The sequence below is a fragment of the Aythya fuligula genome, chromosome 3 (genome assembly GCF_009819795.1).
Source record: "Aythya fuligula isolate bAytFul2 chromosome 3, bAytFul2.pri, whole genome shotgun sequence".
Taxonomy (NCBI): domain Eukaryota; kingdom Metazoa; phylum Chordata; class Aves; order Anseriformes; family Anatidae; genus Aythya; species Aythya fuligula.
The window spans coordinates 51,371,046-51,392,183 of NC_045561.1; the positions used below are offsets into that span (position 1 = coordinate 51,371,046).

The following is a 21,138-nucleotide window of genomic DNA, read 5'->3' on the forward strand; positions in this document are numbered from 1 at the left end:
GCTTGCATTCTCTGTGATATCCTGATTTCCTGGGGTCCACGTGATGTGACTAAGCACAATGAGTTAAACATTGCAGAGATGCCATCAGTTTTTAAAAGTCACATTCCCACTTGGCACTTATTCGTACTTGTTGTTACAGGCAGGATTACTGGGATCACCGTAACTAAAAAAATAAGGGGCAGAAGTGTTTCTACTTGGCCTGGGAATCAGGAAGATCTTATTTATTTATTTTGCACTTGTTGGCATTTATGTGTGTGTACGAGGTCAGTGCCTCTGCTTGATATTTCTAAGCAGTTTCTTTCCAGAATAGCGAAATCTGGGTCTGCTTAATAGCAGAAGCTCATCGCAGATGAGGCTGTGGGGGCAGTGGCTGGAAAGTGGAAGTGGGATAGGGTTGAGGAGTGAACCTTGGGTCCACCCCTTCCTGCTTGCTGCCCTTCTGCTCTTCCCATTTAATCCTCTCCTTTTCAGGACAGGAACCTGAACCTGGAAGGAAGTCTCCACGTTTCTGTAGTCATGGCACTCTTTTCTTCCCTAACCCCAGTCTTTATAGCCATTATATGTGTTTTGATTGGGGTAATACTGAAGAAGACTAATGGAGAGAAGGAAAAACATGAGACTAAAAGCAAGCCTGTATCTCGCCCATGGGTAGATGAAGATTTAAAAGATGGCACTGACCACCCGGTAGAGGAAGAAGGTAAGAAAAATCTAACCTAGCTGAGCAATTTTGTTGTTTGAATTTGTCTGCTGATATGAACAAGGTGAAAGCTTCTAGACTTCCCTACTGTGATGGAAATGCATACTGCTGCTATGCCGTGAGCTTGTCAGCTGGTGGAAGGAGGCTGTCCTGGTGTTGTGTCCCTCTTGGTTTAAATCTCTTTCCTCCAGAGTCCGCAGGTCAGAGTGCAAGAATAAAACACATTTCCAAAGTCCACTGTCGGCCCTGTACCCAGTGGATCTCAGACCTGTGAGGAATTCTGTGGGGAATGTAGGAAAAGAAAGGGGATGCTGCTAAAGTCCCCCTAGCCTCTTTCCAGGCTTCATTAGGGTGTGGTAAGGAAGGATCTGAGCAGAAAGTTTCTGCCTGCATGCTGACTTTGTAGACACCTCCATCTCACTTTACCTTCTAGAGCTACAGCACAGTACCTGTTTCATCACCCCCAGAAAATATGGAAATGGGTTTATTACAGTATTACAAAAGTCTTCTATTTGTGATTTCTGTGAGAGTCCACAAGAGCTTTAGCTGGATTAGCAGTGGGATCATTCTGGAGGTATGTTGAGTTAAATATTTTAGAATAAAATGTAGTGACTGGTAATCTCTGATCACTCAACTGCATATTTGAAACTGTATATAGAATGCCTTTTTTTGAAATAGTGGTTTCTGATGCTCAGCTTGGACAAAAGCATGAGCATTAGGTGCACTGTTCCTTCTTTTTGCTTCCTGACTATCCTACCTAAGTTCCCTTCATTTATTCCTACGAAATCTTTAAACTTGCAGTTAACACAACTGGTTTCAAAGACTTTTTTTTTTCCACACATTTTTTTAAGTAATTTTCTTGGAATCTTGAATATTCTAGTTTGTGTCATATACCAATTTCTTAGAACCGTTATTTCTCTCTATTTCTTAATGTTCAGTGTAGTTTGAGTTAGTGTTGTGTATCAGTTTCCAGGAAGAGTTGATACTTGGAACCTTTTAAACTGTGCTATTTCCCAAATATACAACATTTGCTTGAAAGTTAGTTCATGTGTTGTAATCTTCTTTATGCAATGCAAAAGGATTTCTATGAAAAAAATCCCATATTTCCTTTGTCTAATTGTTTACTTGTTCAGTTAAACTGTTGCAAATTAAACTTTTTGTGGGTAGTTCAAGTGAAAAATCTGTGAATTATCATTGTTACATCTGACTACAGTCATTTAGATCCTTTAAATAAACAAACCTATTAGCACCTAACAAGGAGCCTCAGTGTCGCAGCTCCACATATAAAATGTTATTCTTTTATGACTTATTTTCTCCCTATCTTTTATTCAGGTGCTAAATTCAAATGCACTAGTTTAAAATTGCTTATATAAAAAAAAAAAAAGACAGGTAAATATACATCTGTGCTCCTGTTGAAAGGAGATTTTGCTTAAATAAAACCTCCCTCAATGTACCTTATAATCCAACAGTAAATTAGGCTTTCTTGCTATGTTGCTTTTAACAAGAAATAATCATCTTTCCCTTAATGCTATTTGATTCAAAGCCAACATATTTGCAAAACAGACATGTCCTTTATCTCCGGATAAAATAAAGTAATTGCACCATGCTTGAGAAATTTTTCTTCAGCAGGAAAAAGCCCAGCCTCAGTGAGGAGAGCATATGGCCACCTTGGAAGGGATTTGTTACTCTGCTACTGCTACAATAAAGGATCAAACCATTTTCACCTTGTTGTCAGTGTTAAAACTTTCACTGACTACAATAGATGCCAAAATGTAAACATGTAATGTAAACAGTTTTTCTTAACAGTACAGAATATTTTACCTGTCTTACAAATTCTTCTAGTTTACAAATGTATCTTTATTAAAAAACTCATTTCTACTTGAACATCTCAAGTTGGCTTGTGCTTTAAGACGAAGTTCCTCTGAAGAGAATTTGATTGAAAAACTGAGTTAGAGGAGATGAAGCATTTTTAAGTCCTTGTGTAAGACTAGGGTAGGTTGCTTTGGGTAAACAAGATGAATTTTGAACATCCCCTGAGTAGGAAAAGACCAAGTCTTTTGATGCTTGGCCATGACCAAAGGGCACCTTGCCAAGGGAATGAAGCAGACTGACCATGCACAGCCCTCTTACAGTGCTGGAACACTCACTGCAAAGGGCAAGTTGTGCTCTTCAGTTCCATTAGAAAGGCACTGAGCTTGCTCAGGCGTCATCAGCCTTGTGAACCTCCTTTCAAGTGGCACCAGCAGGGGATGTTTTCCCTGAAAGGGGCATACCTTTGAGCAATAAAGTGTTTGGTGTAGTTAGCTGATCTGCTTGGTCAGGCTCAGTAGAGCCTCTTAATGGAGGAAGAGGGAGGACCAAGTGCTCCCAAGCCTGTCTCTGTTATGCTTTCAGCATCTGAAGAGAAGGATGTTTCTCAGTGCAGAAACCCAGTTCTTTGGTTAAGTGGCAAGCATTCAATCAGTCTATTTGTTTAATGCCTTAGCTGGCAGTACTTCAGAGTTGTTTGCATACCCATCTGTCCTGTATCTTCTTCCTTAATTTATGAGATCTAGAATGAGAGACTCTTGTGCTGCAAATTGGTAGGAATGGTCTGTATACGTGGCCATGTCCTATAGTAGGCCTTGTCTGATTACCAGTTAGACACAGCTCAAAAACATGTTTCTTCAGCCCTGTCTTGAAGCATGAATCACAGGGGGTCTCTCTTAGTGGTGGGCATCTGATCCCAAAGCGGTGGTACCAGGTCTCTCACTGCTTCAGGTTTACACAGTTAGATCTAGATTGTTGCAAAGAGGAGTTCTGGCAGATTATTCAGCCCAGGGAGTTTAGTGCACATTCATTCTGAAATCACATCCTTCCCTAGTTAATTACTACAATACACCCTGCTCAAATCAGGAACAAACATAAGTTAGTTTCTGGGTCATATATTCAGATCAATACAATTGATGGATAAGGTAAATACAGACCCAGTTTACAGTGGTGTGGAAGATCAGAATGAATTTTATTTACACCCTTATTAGTCTGGGGATAGTTGCAGAGATTATCAGCAAAGGCATTTTATTGCAATGTATTTAATTGTGGGGACTTCACCTGGTGGTGTTCATAAAGAGTGTAAAGCAATGTGCAAAGGCCTAAAAGTTCCATCTCTTCTCAGAGTGCAGTGCTTGTTGCTTATAGTATTTTTTATAATAGACCTCTCCCACTTAGAAGTATTTCTCCTCTTCCTGAGTTCAAAGGTTCCCCATATATTTTAATAATGATAATACTGACATGAGTGAGACAGTATCAATTTAATTTTCCAATTTAATTACAATTCATGTTTTGTGTCATTTAAGAACACAAGACTTACATGGACATTGTGCATCACTGTGTTTATTTCCCTGCCGCATGCCCCTCCAGTCTTTGCCATTAGCTGACTGAACTTGAAAACTGACCCCATTTAAATACCTTGCTGCAAGGCTATTCCAGAACTTCATGCCATGGGTTAAAAATCCTCTTCTGTCTGCCTGCCTAAACTTACTTAATAGTAGTCTATACCCATTTTTTCATGTTCCATCCTCTTTTGCTAGTTCCAGTGCTACATTTCCAGACCTGGTGTATAACCCTCCTGTGGTTTAGAGACAGAAATCAGATTCATTCTCAGCTTTCCATTTACTAGGTAAAATGCTCTATTCCTTTGAAAATCTTAAGAAACCTTCTGCAACCATATTACAGCTTGAAGTTCTCTTCACAATATTTTGTTGCTGACTTCTTTTTTCCAAAGTCTGTCTTTCCCACTTGACACTTATTTTGGTTAAGATCCCTGACTAACTCTTGGGGTTTTGAGGGTCAGCATGCTAACGACTATTTATACCCCGCAGGTAAGGCACTCTATCTCCTTTATCTTCCCATTAGGTGACACATTCAGTTCAGGATTGGATTAATTACTGGAATTCCTGTAGTGGCATATTATGTAGCAGTCTGCCATCAATCAAGCAAAAAATCACAGGGTCAGTTGCCCAGCACTTTAGGTCCAAAAATCCACAGCCTTTCTTTGTATGCATTTAATCATGTTCCTATACATTGTATCTTTACACGGAAAAGAGAATAGGAAGAGGAATTCTAAATTTAGGAAGCAATTCCTTAGAGAAGTAACTGAAAGAACTGCTTTCAAAAGCCAGCACTTTAGTCTAGACTAAGATTACTAGTGAGGTTTCTCAAGGATCAGTCTTGAGACCAATGGTTAATTTTATCTTGTATCCTTTCACAAAACCAAGGATGTACAAGTGAAATTTCTTAATGACATAAATTACAAGGAGCCAATAACACAGAGACTATCAGTGTGGGTAAAACAAGTAGCCAACAGAAATGAGATAAGATGTCATTGTATTCAAGGTGAGTTTACGTTATTTGGAACTTAGTAAGAATTGTTATTATGAACAGAAAATGTATTACATGATTTGTAGGCTGATTATAAGTTTCCATGTGAAATGCTGGGAACAACACAAACATCATCCTAAAATCTATCCAGAGTGGAATTTCAGATAGAGAAATAGCACTTCTACTATGAGATTTCACTTCGGATATCTAAGCCAAAATTATTTCAGATTTGCTCAAAAAGCAGGAAGCCTGATGACTATTGTAGATGCACAACAGAACAGAATTGATGGGAATGTTGATAATGTGGTTAACAAGATAATAGACTGACTAGCAGGATGTCTGTTGTCCATCAAATGATGGAATACACAGAGATGTAAACAAGACATTTGTAGTATCGTATAACGTGACCATACAGACAGAAGTATGTCCAAACATAGATATTAAAGACATAGAGAGCATGCACTAAGCAGATGGTGCTGATAATGATTTTAGCTTAGCATATGGATAAGATTAACTGCTAAGAATGAATGGTAGACACATGGTAGAAAAGAATAAATAATAGATGAATTTATTTAAAAGAATATTTCCAGGAGAGCTTTGCTTTTGTGCATCAGTTCTCTTATTTCTAGGTTCTTCTCCTGCCTCATCCGGTATTCCCATTTTGAGTGCATTCAGAAGTTTAAAACTTAAGTTTAGATAAGATGCTTCTCATATTTTAATTCTCACTAGTCACCTCACCTTTGCCCCATGTTCAAGATTTTTGAAAATATATTCACTTTTTTTGCTGCACAAATATTATGCTGAACCATCTTGGCCACACAGCAGCTGCTTTTCTTCTCTTCTGCTTACAAGGAAAAAAAAATCCATGCAAACAAACCACGTAAAATTTAACTCAGCTTGACCGTAGGCAATACTGCAAATTTTATACTTTCTAACTTACAAAGTTTTACTTTTTGTGCTAACTAATAATTTCCTTTAATTCATAGTTGCCTATAGATATTTTATTTGATATTTTTATTCAAACGGTTACGTGTATGATGAATTTTATATCTCTGATTTAAAGAAATGCCAAATCTCCCTGATTTCTGATTTCCAAATTCTTCAGTCTGAGTTCTCCAACTTACTTTTATTTAATCCCCCATTTTCCCCAAGTTAGACTTACTTTTCCTTAACTTGCCATTTAGTCAATTAAATTGAGTGAACTGATAATCTCAGTGTAGAGATTTATTTATTTTTTTAAATTTTTTTAGAATGTCCTCCCATCTCACTGAAACCAAAGCTAAGATAATCACCGCATCATGAAAAGAACCAGTTATTTGATAAAGGTATTCAATTGTTCAGATGGGAAGACTGGTTTCTAGTATTGTCATAGTATTTCCTCTTCAGTTTGTACCTAGCAAGCTGTGCTTCCACCATATACTGCATAGCAATGACACAGTTGAGGCAACTCTCTCTTAAAGGCATGGCCTGATTCAAGTATGACTTGTTTTAGTCATGCTACTTTTGTGTTTCTTTGCAATCTACCACAACATGAATTATTCCCTAATTTTATTAATTAATTTCCTGAACATGTCAAAGCAGGTACTGCTATTGTTGCTGCATCTTGTTTTTTCCATCCATGTCATGTCTTTTTTTAAGTGAGAAACCTGAACAAAATTTGTCGGCTAAATCCCAGTTCTAGAGTGTTCTGTCCATTCTATAAAATTGATGGAGAGAAGATAGAGAAGCTTAAAAATGTAGTCCTTAGAACTCATACTGCAATTGATTACTCTTTAAAATATCCAGGGCTTCAAGGGAGTTGGATTCAACAATCCTTGCTGTTCATCCTTCCGTTCTTCAACATTTATGTATGTATTGATGGCTTATCATCTACCTGACATTCCTCACCTTGTGTTTCAAAATCAGATAGATTACATAAATTTCCTCCAGCCTTTGCTCCCATTTGACAAAACTCTTTTGTAAAGGTTTCAATAGTTTGTAGACCAGTCCTAGTATCTGTGACTCAGAATGATTTCTGACGGTTTTGCAATAATAGTGGAAAAAGAGATGACCAAGCACGACATGGATTAGTTTAGGAGCCAAGGTTAGACTATAAAGCCTCCTCCATCAGTGGCTGAATAAAAAGGTACAATGCATTGAAAGTAGTTCCTGCTTTCTGAACTTTGATAAAAACCTCATTAGAAGAAAGCAAACAGTGAGAGCACATAAGAACCCTTGGGTCCCGGAATTAAGTTTTTATTTGACTATTTCTAAGTTATTCTAGAATAGAAATAGTCTATTCCTATTTCCCAGGGCACTCAGCTTTGTAAGCTTGAGAAATGGGTAGGGATGATCACTACAGCATGCTGATATGAACACAAGTAGTGTAGTTTGACCTGAAATTTTCACCAGGACTCTATTCTAATACCTACTTTCAGTATAGTTTTCTGGTCAGATTCTAACTTCTGACACACATGTACAACCTCAGCTGATTTAAGTGATTTTTTTGTTTTGTTTTCATAAAAATCTTTTTACCCATGTAGAAAATCCTCTTATGTACATGCCTATAGATAACATTAAGACGTGTGTCAGTCAATGTTATTGTTAAATCTTAGTTTGGCAACAAGTATCTTGGTTGTAGTAGAAAAAACACTATACATAAGATGAATTTGGAGAGACCAGCTGCAGGATGAAAACTATCTTCCAGGCCCATAAGACCTTCAAGAAAAGCTTTCAGGAGAATTCATGCACTCAAAGCATGTTTTTCTGTTCTGTCTGTATCAATGGGCCTGAGAAAGAGCATTCTCTCCGTAACCTTTCCCCTCTGGGTTGCTTTTACAACATGTGATTCAAGTTCACGTATATACAGCTTAAGACTACAAAGCAATTAGGCATTGGCTAATACACATGGTGGACAGGTAGGGCTAATGAGTTACTAGACTGAACAAGGATACGTTTATCATTCCTAATGAGACACCTGAATTTCTCTACTGGCAAGACAGTCCTCAGGCAAGTCAGAATGGGTTGATGATTTGCTATCCTGCAGCTCCTTGTTTTTTCCCTTAGGGTTTAATACATTTTGGTTTCATCAATTCTTCTCTCAAATCCTTCAACTGTCAGCAATCACTGTCTCAGCTTATGTCTGTGGAAGGTTTTTAACTTTTACATTTCACTTTTTAGCCCTGCTGGTGCAGGGGGAGTGGGGCCAGCCTGTCCTAACACACTTGTATTTACCAGCTTTCTGACACGGTGCCCAACTTTTTCTTTGAGAAGCGTGTGTTAAGGAATATGAAAGACAATTTCTTTGGGCTAGAGAAAAGTATTTTTGGATGCATCTGTGAGTGTTTCAGTATGGATAAAGCATTTAGATCAGATTCAATGGAATCTCTTAATTGTCTTAATTTCTTTGGTTTACTGATGGATGTTCAGTTCATTGGAACAGCTTAGACCTCCTGCAGAATAACAGCTCTAAAACAGGTACAGTGCTGAACACCGGGTCCTTGGCAGAAGCTCTTTCTTTTGACATATCCACTTGTGTTGCATCACACTACTTGCTAGTGTAAACATAGCCTTTGTAATCCAGTGGTATTGCCTTCACTGATTGTGGAGGAGGAGCAGCAAAAAAGAGGGTGTGAAAGTTTCTGAAAGAGAAGGTGATCAGAATCCTAGCAAAGAGCAAGCTCTAGGAGTTAATTGCTATTGAATAATGAATAATTTACTGGGCTAAGTGTAAAACTCAAAGGGAATGCTATAAAGAGCTGTTCTCTTCCTCCTCTTCAGTTTGAGTGTGCAAGATTCCCACAAAAATATTTTTTACATCTGGTCTCTGATTCCCATTACCCTGGAGCCAGGTTCTTCCAGACTTGACAATGCAGACGTGAAATGCTAAAAGGGACAAACTTTCTGGGTAACTTCTTTGTATGTAAAATTAAATTTATGTTGTTTGGGGTCCAGAATCACTCTTTAGGTTCAGCATATGAAACTGGGTATATTGCAGCCTCTCACACGTGCTAAGCCACACTTGTTAATATTTCACTGCTGATTATAAGGTGGACAAAAAAAATCAGCCTGGTCTCTAAGGCAACTGCATACTACTAAAACACAGAAGTAATTGATGTTTGAATTTGCACTGCAGATTGCTGTGATTTTGGAATAACAGCCTAATTGCAACTGAAAAAGAACTGGAATACTTTTTCCTGACTCAGCCCTTTGTAGCAGATTGCTCAATACTATTGACTAGCAGAAATGCAAAATTTAAATGGCTTTAACTTCCATGTCATAGTTGCAAAAAATGCTATCCTTGCTGATTCTAGGAATGCAGGGGAGAAATAAGAAATTTCAGAGACAACAGAAGATTCATTTTTATGGTATAAGAAAGCCAAAGGGACAGCTTTCAGAGAAATGAGGAACCATTTTGAGTTCTTAAATTAAAGACAAGAAACATGATATCCTGCATTTGATATGTTGTTATCCTAAGTATAGATGCCATTTACCCTTATGCTGAAAGTATCGTGAAACCAAAGAACTTAACCACAAAGTCACATTTGTACAGAGCCTAGATTGTAATGCTTCTGCTATGAAACAGAAATATAGGAAGAAGCTGACATTCAGCTCTTCAGAGGAAATTTTACACATCTCAGTAGTCAAGCCATCTCAATTTCAGTAATTTGATTGGTATTTTTTTCTCACTAGACTGCTTGGGGATGCACATACATGTTCACATTCTCTTACTGAGAAAAGTACCTTTTCACTACTGTTTCAGCCTGTACCCTACGTTTACAGGCACACTTGTAGACTGAAGTACAGATGGCTGTAACTTCTTCCTAGATGGCACTTGCTACAGCCAGCCAGGACCCTTCTGCCTCTTGGTATTTAAACAACGTGTTTGTTCAGTAGCTGCAGCTTGGGATCAATGAGTTGTGTCAACTGGAACCTCAGACTTTAGCTTGCTAGTAGTGTAGAAATGCAATGTATGCCAATGCTGGCCAAAGTGCATTACAGTGGAGAATGTCAAAGATGCAAACAGCTCTCTCCAACAACAACAACAAAATCCCTAACCAAGCTTATTTTCTTGCAGAGGTTGATGAAGAGTGGCAAGGACTTGATGAAAATGTTGCCCATGTCCCCTTCTTTGCGGAACGCTACTCTGAGGCTGAAATGATTAAAAGGTCACAGGCCTTCTATGAACTTCTCAACAAGAGGAGGTCTGTCAGGTTTCTCAGTGATGAGCCAGTCCCCAGGGAGGTTATCGATAATGTCATCAGAACAGCAGGTGGGTACTGAATGGTTCAAGGTCTGAAAGACAAAAGCTTCAGCATTGCTGCTCTACTGTTTAAAAGTGGTATGGAAAAAACAAGGGAATTGGCACTTGGATTACGGTGTTCCTAGACTCACCTGGAGCCACAATAAGTAAGCACCCATTGATTGATTGAAAATTACTCAGCTTTAACAACTGCATGTTGGGAACTAGTTTGGAGCATTTCTAATCCTCTTGTATTTTCAGTGCACCCAAAATGTAAAGAAAACATTTCAACAGCATGAAACAAAATCTTTTGTTTTAAGCTTTAAAAGATCTTTTTAAAACTAAAATTTAAATACAGTTCTGTGAAACATCTTTCAAATATAAACATTGAAGTCTTTTCTCTCAGAAGTGTCAAAGCATGTGTACTTCACATACTTTAAAATTTAATTCATTGTGATATTAGCACTTTTTTTTTTTTTCCTGTTGTTGCTGTTTTTCTGCAGACAAATTGATTAAATTGTCCCAGCTATGTGAAACATTTTGGATGACATAAATGGTTAAGGATTATTATAGGAAAAAGGTTTCAGTCTGAGAACAAAACAGCTTTTCCAGTCCTTTCAGCATCAGTGCCAGGCCCCTATATGACTGGAGTGTTATGCTGAGGACCCTGGTTGAGGTTGCTTAAGGATCAGATATGAATTTTCATTTTTTTTGAGAACTTGTATTTCAAATCATTACTGTAATGTCCTCACCTAATCTCATTTCTGCTTTAATAACATTGACTTCAGCCAGTATTGGATTTGACCCTCATTATTTCTCTTCTTCTGTGAACCAGTCACTGTTAGTATAGCGAAGTATTCACAGGCTGCCTTACAGGAAAATTCAATAGCCTCTAGTAGGATTAATAATAAAGAGATTCTTAGCATTTGAGGTGCATTGTTTTCCCTTTAAAAACTGTAAGCAGCTTTGTTACTGCACTGTAATGAGTCTCCATCTTCCTCTAATTAGCTGGGAGTCATTAAAACACTGAACATGTTTTGGCAAATGCAGCAAAGTGAACAAGCCTGGAGTGCAGATGAAGTACTTTGTAACCCTGAAAGCTTTGGGATGTGCAGAAGAAAATAATTAAAAAAAAAAAAAAAAAAAAAAAAAAAAGCAAAACAGAAATGTCATCAGTTCTTATCCAAAACAGAAGAGAGATGAGGTTCTTGATACAAACACATTTTAATATAAGAGATAGGTAGTTCAAGCTGCTTATTCAGTGCTTCTCAGGCTGAAATCAGTGCTTACATAAGCAAATATAATATGTATTCAAGACCTTCAAATATTTTTAGAATGTTTATGAGGGTCTAAAGAGACCTGAAAAATGTCCTTAGCCTATTTCTCTGTGAGCTAGTACAGATAACTGTGTTCTTCAGCCTCTGGCTTTCATCTGTTAGGCAGTTAAAATATTCACTGATAGTGTTGGTGTGTAATGATCAGGGCTGAATGAGCAAGTGCAGATTTAATATGTGCACACCTACGTGCACCAGCTGTCTTTGGGACAACAAATGCAGACCTGTGTGCTATATGGCAGATGTCTGCATTGTGCAGTTCCTCATCGTTGTCAGCCAGCAACAGATTCCTGCGGATGGTTCGTTAGCCTTGTTTCCCTGAAAGCCATTAGCTTTGCCCTTCAGCTAAAATAATTTCTCGGAGTTGGTTGCATATTCAGACGATGTGTTGCTTTGGGTGTAATATTTGCATTAACATTACTGCATCGTCAGATTGCCTCATCATAAAGAACCACAAAGGAATTTTTACAAACCCCTAACGTTTCTTTCCTGTAAGATGGCTACCTGAAAGGACTAATCTGTCATTGATTGGGACGTCACATTCTTTGAGAAACAAATGTGTAGCCTGCCTGCCAAAACTTGTCTCAGTCCTTTATTCCCCCAGCTCATCAGCTTGCTTTTCCATCGCTCTGATGGCCAGTCTGAAAGCCCACAAAGAAGAGCTGATATCTTTCACTGCACACCCTCACTCATCATCGTGCCAAGCGTTTTTCATCATCTCCTGTTCTCGTACCAAGGTACTTCACCCAGTGGAGCGCACACCGAGCCCTGGACCTTTGTGGTGGTGCAGGATCCAGATGTAAAACATAAGATTCGGGAGATAGTAGAAGAAGAAGAAGAAATAAACTACAAAAAAAGGATGGGAGACAAATGGGTTAATGACCTGAAGAGACTAAGGTATGAAAAAATCAAGTGGCTAAGGGGTTCAAAACCATGTTTTGCTCTAGAGAAGACTGTATTGGGAGGTTTTGATCATGCTTGTCTTTTTGAATTTCTTCCACATATTTTCAGGAAGAGAAAAAAACTTTGAAAGTATTCAGTTCTGTTTTTAAAAAAATCTTATTTCAAAATCTTATTTCAAGTCTGTGCTCCTTAAACTCCCCAGTTTTGTGGTGCTGCTTAGGAGGGCAGCTGTAAATATTTCCCACTTCCTGATTACAGAAAAAGAAGGAAGATGAGATCAGAGACTCCCAGCTGGTGAGTTGCCAGGGTCTATATTTTGTGGTCCTTTTGCTAACTCACATCTGGGAAGAAGAATCTCCTGTCTAAGGAAAGTTGGAGCTCCCACCCAGGAGGAGCTAACATATTTTTTGACTGTCTATCTTAATTCTGGCCACCTTGTTCTATGGGTCAGGTGAGATGCAGCACCTGACAGATACACACAGGAACAAACAAAAAACAAAGAAACTATAAAAAATCTCACACTGCCTGTGTGCTTCAGTTTTACCAGAGAAAGAGTGAAATATATGATTCAAATATTCACCTCGCCCATCCATGTTGTATGGATTTGTCTTAATTCTCAAGATGATGGGAATCTTACTGAAAGCACTACAGTCTAGGAAACTGAAGTGATGAAAGAAGCGTGTCTTGATTTCTCCTTGTATCCTTTTCTTACTCTCTCCCTCCCCCTTTTAAGATATTTCTAAGACTTATGATTGCAAAGAAAAATGTAAAAATGTGAGTAAAGCCTTGGTGTCTGATCTGTAAAATTGCCTCCAGTAAAAAGTGATTATATATTCTCCATTTTGAGACTTTTCCAAGCATTTGGAACCATCTTTTTTTTTTTTTTTTAATTATATATATAGCCTTTATTTCCAGAACTTTTTTCCTATTTCTTTCCTGGTATTTGTCAAACAATGAAACTCCCAAAGTTATTAAGAGTTTTGCAGCTGACTGTAGTAGCCCCGAGGCTAGATCCTATGCAAGTGTTGAATTATGCAGTATTTAATTTTTTGAAATGCCCTGCAAAGACTGCCTGACTCGCTTAGCTTCACACAGTGGGAAGACATCTACTAAGTCTTGGCTTGTCATATGAAGCATATGCACAAGCTTTATAGGGTTAATTTGCCCAATTTGTTTCATAATGTTATTATTTTTCAGGTGGTTTTGTGCTATGTAAACATCTGCTATGCAAACTACTAAAATAAATTATTTTTTGTATTTTGAGTGAGAGCAGTACAAAATAAACTTTTTTTTTTTTTTTTTAAATAAATCTGACATCATTTTTGTATATATTCTCACAGTAGGAAATTGGGAACAAAATAAATTCTAACAGGGCTGAAATATCCAGAAATAGAATAGCAATTTTTGCTGTGAGAACATATTCAGGTTTAGACATTAGACCAAGTAGTTTTGATATTTTCTGCCAGCAGTTTTCCCTGCAATTACAAAAAAAATGTTGGCACTGATAGTAACAGGTAGAGCTGCAGGTTTGCAAAATTTCAGGAATTAAATCATCTCAAGGACAAATGCTCCTGAGGCCAGTTCAGAGATAAGAGGTCAAGACCTACCTCCTACTTTTATGCAATTCTACTCTTCAGAGAGAGCACATCAGTTCTTCAGCTGAATGTGTTAAACCTCAGAAGTCTATTCAAGCTTTTTGCAGAAATGTTTCTATTTAAGGTGATAACACTTAATCCCCATACAGAATATGTTTTAAATTTTAGCCTACTGCTATAATTGTCATATAACTTTACTGCAACATTACAGACAGTAAATGTGACTTACAGTAAAGTGAAAGGGTTGCAAAATAAATGTCTTTAATGTTTTTCTTTTGCAGAACAAATTGGATCAAAGAGTACTTGGACACTGCTCCCTATCTGATCCTCATTTTCAAGCAGGTATATGGGAGGCTTCCAAATGGCAAAAAGAAGACCCACTACTACAATGAAATCAGTGTTTCTATTGCCTGTGGCATCTTGCTTGCTGCTTTGCAGGTATGTTGACAGCACTGGCATGCTGGGCTGGGAGTCAGTATACTGGTCTTGATTACATACCAAAACTATTCAGCGCAAATGAGTAGCAAACCAGTTTTAGATTTTAACATTATCAGTCCTTTAGACTGCTCCAATTCCTGGCAAGGTCTTAGTTCTGAGGTTAAAAGTTATTCTGCATAGGTCCATGTCTGTGGTGACTCCTATCCTCAGTACTGCTTATCAAGAGGAAAAAAGTGGTGCAGCTTCCTTCCAGAGTTGTCACTGTTCTCCTGCCACAATGTCAGCAGCTGCAGTTTCTGTTTTATGTTAGCAGGGACAGCAAGGGTCTGCAGGTTACCAAAGCTTGGCCGTACAGTGCTGCACTAACACTATCTTTTCAGTAACCCCTAAAAAATGGCTTGAGTCCAAATCATTGTAGTTCGCAATACTGGAAAAATATCAGGGACATATTTTACAGAACAGGCTGTACTATTTCAATCAGGCTTTTGGAGGCATTTCTGAAAATGAACTAATTTCTAAAGCTCAGCATGCTTGATACCAACCAATTGGATTTTCTCAGTGGTTTCTCAGTGTTCCTTTCTGCTCGATGTATCTGATGTACTCACACAAGTGCTTAACTAGTGAAGTTATTCTGATTGTTAGTATGGCCTGTCAGCAGGGTAACAGCAAGCTGCCACCTCTTTTATTAGGCCAATTCCTTACCAGGAACTGCCATTTCTCCTCCATTCTGTTCTGAGTGACGTTTCCTTGCCTGCATTGCTGTTCCTTAGGAGATTCTTCAGGATGGGAAATCTGAGATGTAGGCAGTGCAGATGCACATCTCTGGGGTACAGCTGTTCTGCAGCTGCACAGGGGTCTTGAGAGCTGAGAGCAAAGAGGATGCACAAAGAATAGGGCAGAACCGGTGCTGTGTCACTAGTGCCTTAATCAAATCAGCAGCAGCAGGAGAGACAAAGCCCCACTTTCCCCCCAGCCAGCCCACCATCAGGTGAGACTTCTGAGGCTCCCTACCGACTGTTAGGCTCCTCAGTGCTGTCTCTTTCCCAGCTCTTAGAAGTTAATTGACAACATTAAAGGACACAGTGCCATGGACTCATAGCATTCAACACCACCACTACCAGCTTTTCTCTTCAGAAGACCATAGATGTTAACATGAGAGGCACACTGCCTGAGTAAGTCTCCCTGGCTGCTTTTTATATCTTGAAGACTCCCCGAATGCTTTCATTAGATGCAGGAAGAGACTGAAATCCACAGGCACAGCTCTCAGGAAGCACCTCAGCTGTATGGTTGTATTTTGGATAGTGTCAGCTATTTACTTTTTGTCAGATCATTTAGCTTTTACCTAAGAGCATTTAGTGTGTTTTTGTTTGTTTGTGCGTGTGTTTGTGTTAGGGAGATTTTGTATGAGGAGAAGGAATGATGCATAGACTTATTCTGGGGTTCTGATGTAAGCCAGGACATTGGCCATGGTGAGAGATACCAACAGGCTCCTGGACAAATTCAGAGGCACATCCTGTGCTCCCTGTTCCTGTGATGTACCACTCTTGAGCAGCAACAGGTGTTCACAAAGACATCTTCCTGCCAACTATATGAGGGCGAGAACCAAAGCCTCTCTCTGTGTGAGCCAGATGATCCCCATGGGATGACACTCCAGTGATATCCCCACAACTGCTTCCCAGCTTCCTGTAGCCATGGGCCCACCATCATGCTGTACACTCCAGGCAGGCTCCTGCTGTACAACACAGATACGTCAGAAAGAACAGGGCTATTTCCATTAGTCTGTGCTATTGCTGCAGTGGAGAAATGTTGTACTTTTCTGTAAGCAAAACAGGCATCTTTCATGGTACTGTCGAGGCAATTAGTAAATCAGTTGTAAAGCCTGCAGAAGAGTGTAATGAAACCAACATTTGTGGGCTAGGCGATGTGAGAAACGTGCACAGGTTTCACGAGAGTAATGGATGCAGCTGGCCAGCACAGCCGTCGGTCTCACTCCCTTCCTGTGGGTCTTGTTGCAGAACGCAGGCCTCTACACCGTGACCACCACTCCCCTCAACTGTGGCCCTCACCTCCGGGCACTGCTCCGGCGCCCAGCGAACGAGAAGCTGCTCTTGCTGCTCCCTGTGGGCTATCCGAAGAGAGATGCCACTGTGCCTGTGCTGACCCGAAAGCCTCTGGAAGACATCATGGTAGTCGTGTGAGCCCAGTGCCACGAAGAATGAGCACACCCTACTGCCAGATAGTAAGCAGCAGCCCGCTGACCTGGTTGCTGCTTTTCCTGTGTATTATGCCCAGCTTTCATGCTCATATGTCACTGCTGTTCTGGCTGTTTAGAGCTGCATGTCTTTTAGTGCTAATAATCAGGGTGACTGCTTCTACTAATAGCAGCAAGCAGTCAAGCACCATGTACTTGACAGGTGCTGTATTATCAGTGAACCTAGCCAGTTCTTCCAGTGGATACATACAATAGCATTTAAATGACCTTCATCACTTGTTTTTTCTTTTGCATCATTGGGACAAATCTTCCCTTGAACTGGAATGTATCTTCTCCTTATGTTTTTGTGATTACCATTATACAGCTATTTTTACTTCAGAATTTTAATGGAGGTTGTATTTAAAGGTATAAAGAGGTATAATCAACTCGGTTGTCTTGCTATTGATTAGTGTGTACTATTTAAATGTTACCTCACTTTGCTGTGTTCAGTTTTGTGTAGGAGGAAGATATTTTTCCCATATACAGGAGTGTTTTCCCTACCTGACTGAGCTCAAAAGCCTTGTCTATACCAGACAGCGGTTTCTTAAACTACTGCTAGTGCAAGCGCCTTCAGCTGTGGGGGATCTAGCATGAACAAGGCATCCAAGTGATTTTCTTGTTGCCATTTATTTATACTTGTGGCAGGCACAGCTGGATCCCAGGGCAGCTCTCAGTCATGCCCTCTATATTTGCTGCTTCCACTGGGAGAGGCCCAGAACTCCCTGTTTATACCTGAAACTATATCAATTTAACACTCTGAAATTTAAACTGCTTTACAGACTCTAATGCATGAGAGGTGTTCCATGTCATATTATATCAGGCATATTTTAGTTTATTTTAAGGTCATTTCTCACAAAAGCAAGGCTCCTTACTAAAAGCCTTGTCTCTGGGCAGGGTTTGAACTGGTACCACTCAGTTACTGCATTGGAGGAATTTGCATTGCTGATGCCTGTGTCGGCAGAGCCCTCTCGTGGACTCAGATTTCTGCTGGCTCTATCTGTGTAGCCAGTTCTGTACCTACAACCCTATTTTGTGAACAGCGTGGGATAAACATGCTGGAAGAGAGTAGTCCTTTCCTGAAGCTGTTACTTACTCTCACTCCCCGTTACACATACCTTCAGGCACATCCAGCTAGGTTAGCCTCAGCCCTCCTTATGGATTGCTCCAGTTAACTCACTTCACTATATCTGAAATCAGTTAGGGCATATTTCGTAGAATCACAGAATTGTCCAGGTTGGAAGAGACCTCAAGATCATAGAGTCCAACCTCTGACCTAACACTAACAAGTCTTCCACTAAACCATATCACTAAGTTCAACATCTAAACGTCTTTTAAAGACCTCCAAGGATGGTGACTCCACCACTTCCCTGGGCAGCCCATTCCAATGCCTCACAACCCTTTTGGTAAAGAAGTTCTTCCTAAGATCCAACCTAAAACACCTCTGGCACAGCTTTAGCCCATTCCCCCTCGTCCTGTCACCAGGCACGTGGGAGAACAGACCAACCCCCACCTCGCTACAGCCTCCTTTAAGGTACCCATAGAGCGCGATAAGGTCACCCCTGAACCTTCTCTTTTCCAGGCTGAACAATCCCAGCTCCCTCAGCCGCTCCTTGTAGGGCTTGTTCTCCAGACCCCTCACCGGCTTCATTGCCATTCTCTGGACTCGCTCGAGCACCTCGATGTCCTTCTTGTAGCGAGGGGCCCAAAACTGAACACAGTACTCGAGGTGCAGCCTCACCAGAGCCAAGTACAGAGGGACAATCACTTCCCTAACCCTGCTGGCCACACTGCTTCTTATACAAGCCAGGATGCTGTTGGCCTTCTTGGCCACCTGAGCACACTGCTGGCTCATATTCAGCCGACTATCAACCAATACTCCCAGGTCCTTCTCTGCCTGGCAGCTTTCTAACCACTCAACCATCTTCAAACTTCCAGATCTAGAGGAACACTTTGGCTGCAGCCTAAAAGCCATGTGTACAGAAGCTCCCACAAGCCAGCCAATCTTCTCCCTGTGACCTGCCAGAAAACAGCTGTCCTGGTTTCAGCTAGGATAGAGTTAATTTTCCTCCTAGGAGCTGGTAGGGTGCTATGTTGTAGATTAGGATGAACACGCTGATGTTTTAATTGTTGCAGAGCAGTGCTTACACCAAGCCAAGGATGTTTCAGCTTCTTGCTCTGTCCTGCTGTTATAAATGGCTCAGGATTCAAATTAGAATTAAATGAAAAATAGGATTTATTAAAGGATATAAAGGAATAGAGGTAAGCAAACAGCGCTGGGTGCACCGGGAGTCTCCGCTCCACCAGGATGCACACCAATTACATCAAGCAACTGATTTTTATGCTCCTAGACTAATACATATTCATTACTACTTCTAAAAAAAATAGATTATTATAATTAGCTTCCGGGGTGCAGTCCCTCCTACTGGAGCATGCGCAGTCTCCTCTGGGGTCTCTTCTGGGGGTCTCTAGGGGTCTTCCATGCTGAAGGCTCGCAGTCTTCCTCTTCCCCTTTGTACTTACTGGGCACCATCCCAAGTTTACGGAACACCTTCTTCAAAACACCTTCTTCAAATCTTGTCTCCCAGCTGCCTTTCAGCTTCTTTCTCGCCCCCCCTCTAACCAGATACCAAAGATCCACATAGTATCCCATAACAGTCACTAGTTGTTATCAGTTGTTCTGAAACTCCCAGACACACGGGTAATTAAAACATTCTTCCCCAGCCATTCACAGACACATCTATAGCAGTGTTAGAAATAGAAGTCCAGAATAACAAAAGCAAACAGGTTCATAAATTTAAGAAGTGATAAATTGGCTAGAATGAGGAATGAGGGGGAGACTGGGACACACTGCAGCTGTGGTTCAAGCATTGAATTGCCAGTGCAGGGCCCAGAGGCAGACAGGATTCAAACATTTCAAACAGAATTGTTCTTTATGGACACGAATTGTTAAAACATTCCTCACACTGCCAGCAGGCAGGCTAGGGGTACAGCAGGAGCTGGGAGGGGACAGACCCAGGACAGCTGACCCAAACTGGCCAAAGGGTTATTCCATACCCTCTGACGTAATGCTAAACAATAGATAGGGGTGGCTAGCCTGTATGGGGGGGCCCTCTGCTCGGGGATAGGCTGGGCATTGGTCAGCGGGTGGTGAGCAATTGCATTGTGCGTCACTTATTCTGTACACAGTAGTAGTAGCAATACTATTATCATTATTATTATTATTATTATTTTCCTGTCTTAATAAACTGTCTCTGTCTCAACCCACAGGCTTCGTTTTCCTATTTCTCTCCCCTATCCCAGAGAAGGAGGTGGGAGGGTGAGCGAATGGCTGTGTGGTGCTTAGCTGCCAGCTGGGGGAAACCACGACAACAGCAATGTAGTCATGTAACCAAATTAAAGCCAAAACTTTCAGCCCGGTCCTTGACCTGAATGGGGAGTGAGGATCCAGATCCTGGCATTTATACATGATAGTTTATATGCAGGCAAAGTAAGTACTGCAGTCAGAGGTCATGGCACTAGATTTTGAAAGGTCCTGCATAAAGAAGAGATCTCAGAAAAGCATATTTAAATAACATTAACATCTTCCTGATTGCTATATTCTTTATCTGTCATGACTAGACAGATGAAAATCTATGACGGCAATTTTGCCTTTTAGGTAATTTTCTTTTTTCTTTTATTTATGTTTATTTATCTTATTTTAACAGGCTCTGTACTAATTTTCCTCGCAGAATGACTAGCAGAAATATGACCCTTACGCATCTTTTGTAGTTAATTCATTAGGTCAACTCTAACCACTAAGCCCCTTGTCAGGTTATTTCTATTAGTGATAAGGAGCCATTGACCTTAAAACATTGAAGCCAGGTAGATGAGCCTATTCCACAAGGCCTCTTGGCTCCACCCTTGTGAAGTGAAATCTGCCAGGTGGGGATCATCTGACCTTTGCTATATAGGAAGCAAATGGGAGGAATCACCTCCCCAGGGGAGTTTGAGGCTCAGGTTACCTAGGGTGCTTTTCTACTGTCCTGGTCCCCAGATTTTTGTGCCAGGGCCAACATTCCATGGTGTCTTCAACCCTTTCTTTAGCTTTAAAGATGCTGAGATGGTCTCTGGCTTAAAAAGAACTAGTTCCCTGCCTGACACTAAGAATCATTGCTTAGGGCTCACGTCTGAGTTTCTTTTCTCTTACGTGAACAGCCAGAGAGACTCAGCCTCCCTTCTCTGTTGAGTTTGGTGCTGCCTAGTCTCAATGTTTCAGTACTCAGTAGCGTACCTCAGGCTCTTGTATTTTGAGAGGGATTGCACTCCCCTTACTTCATGTGGGAATTCCATTTTTCTGTCTC

General features: G+C 40.3%; 1 protein-coding gene across 1 annotated transcript; it reads left to right on the plus strand.

Moving 5' to 3' along the window:
- The first annotated feature begins 516 nt into the window (after positions 1-516).
- IYD (iodotyrosine deiodinase) lies at positions 517-17,989 on the plus strand. The gene is made up of 5 exons (XM_032185051.1): positions 517-697; positions 10,113-10,307; positions 12,349-12,508; positions 14,391-14,547; positions 16,563-17,989. The coding sequence occupies exons 1-5, from the start codon at positions 517-519 to the stop codon at positions 16,743-16,745; spliced, it is 876 nt and encodes a 291-aa protein (XP_032040942.1). The 3' UTR covers positions 16,746-17,989.
- The last annotated feature ends 3,149 nt before the right edge of the window (positions 17,990-21,138 follow it).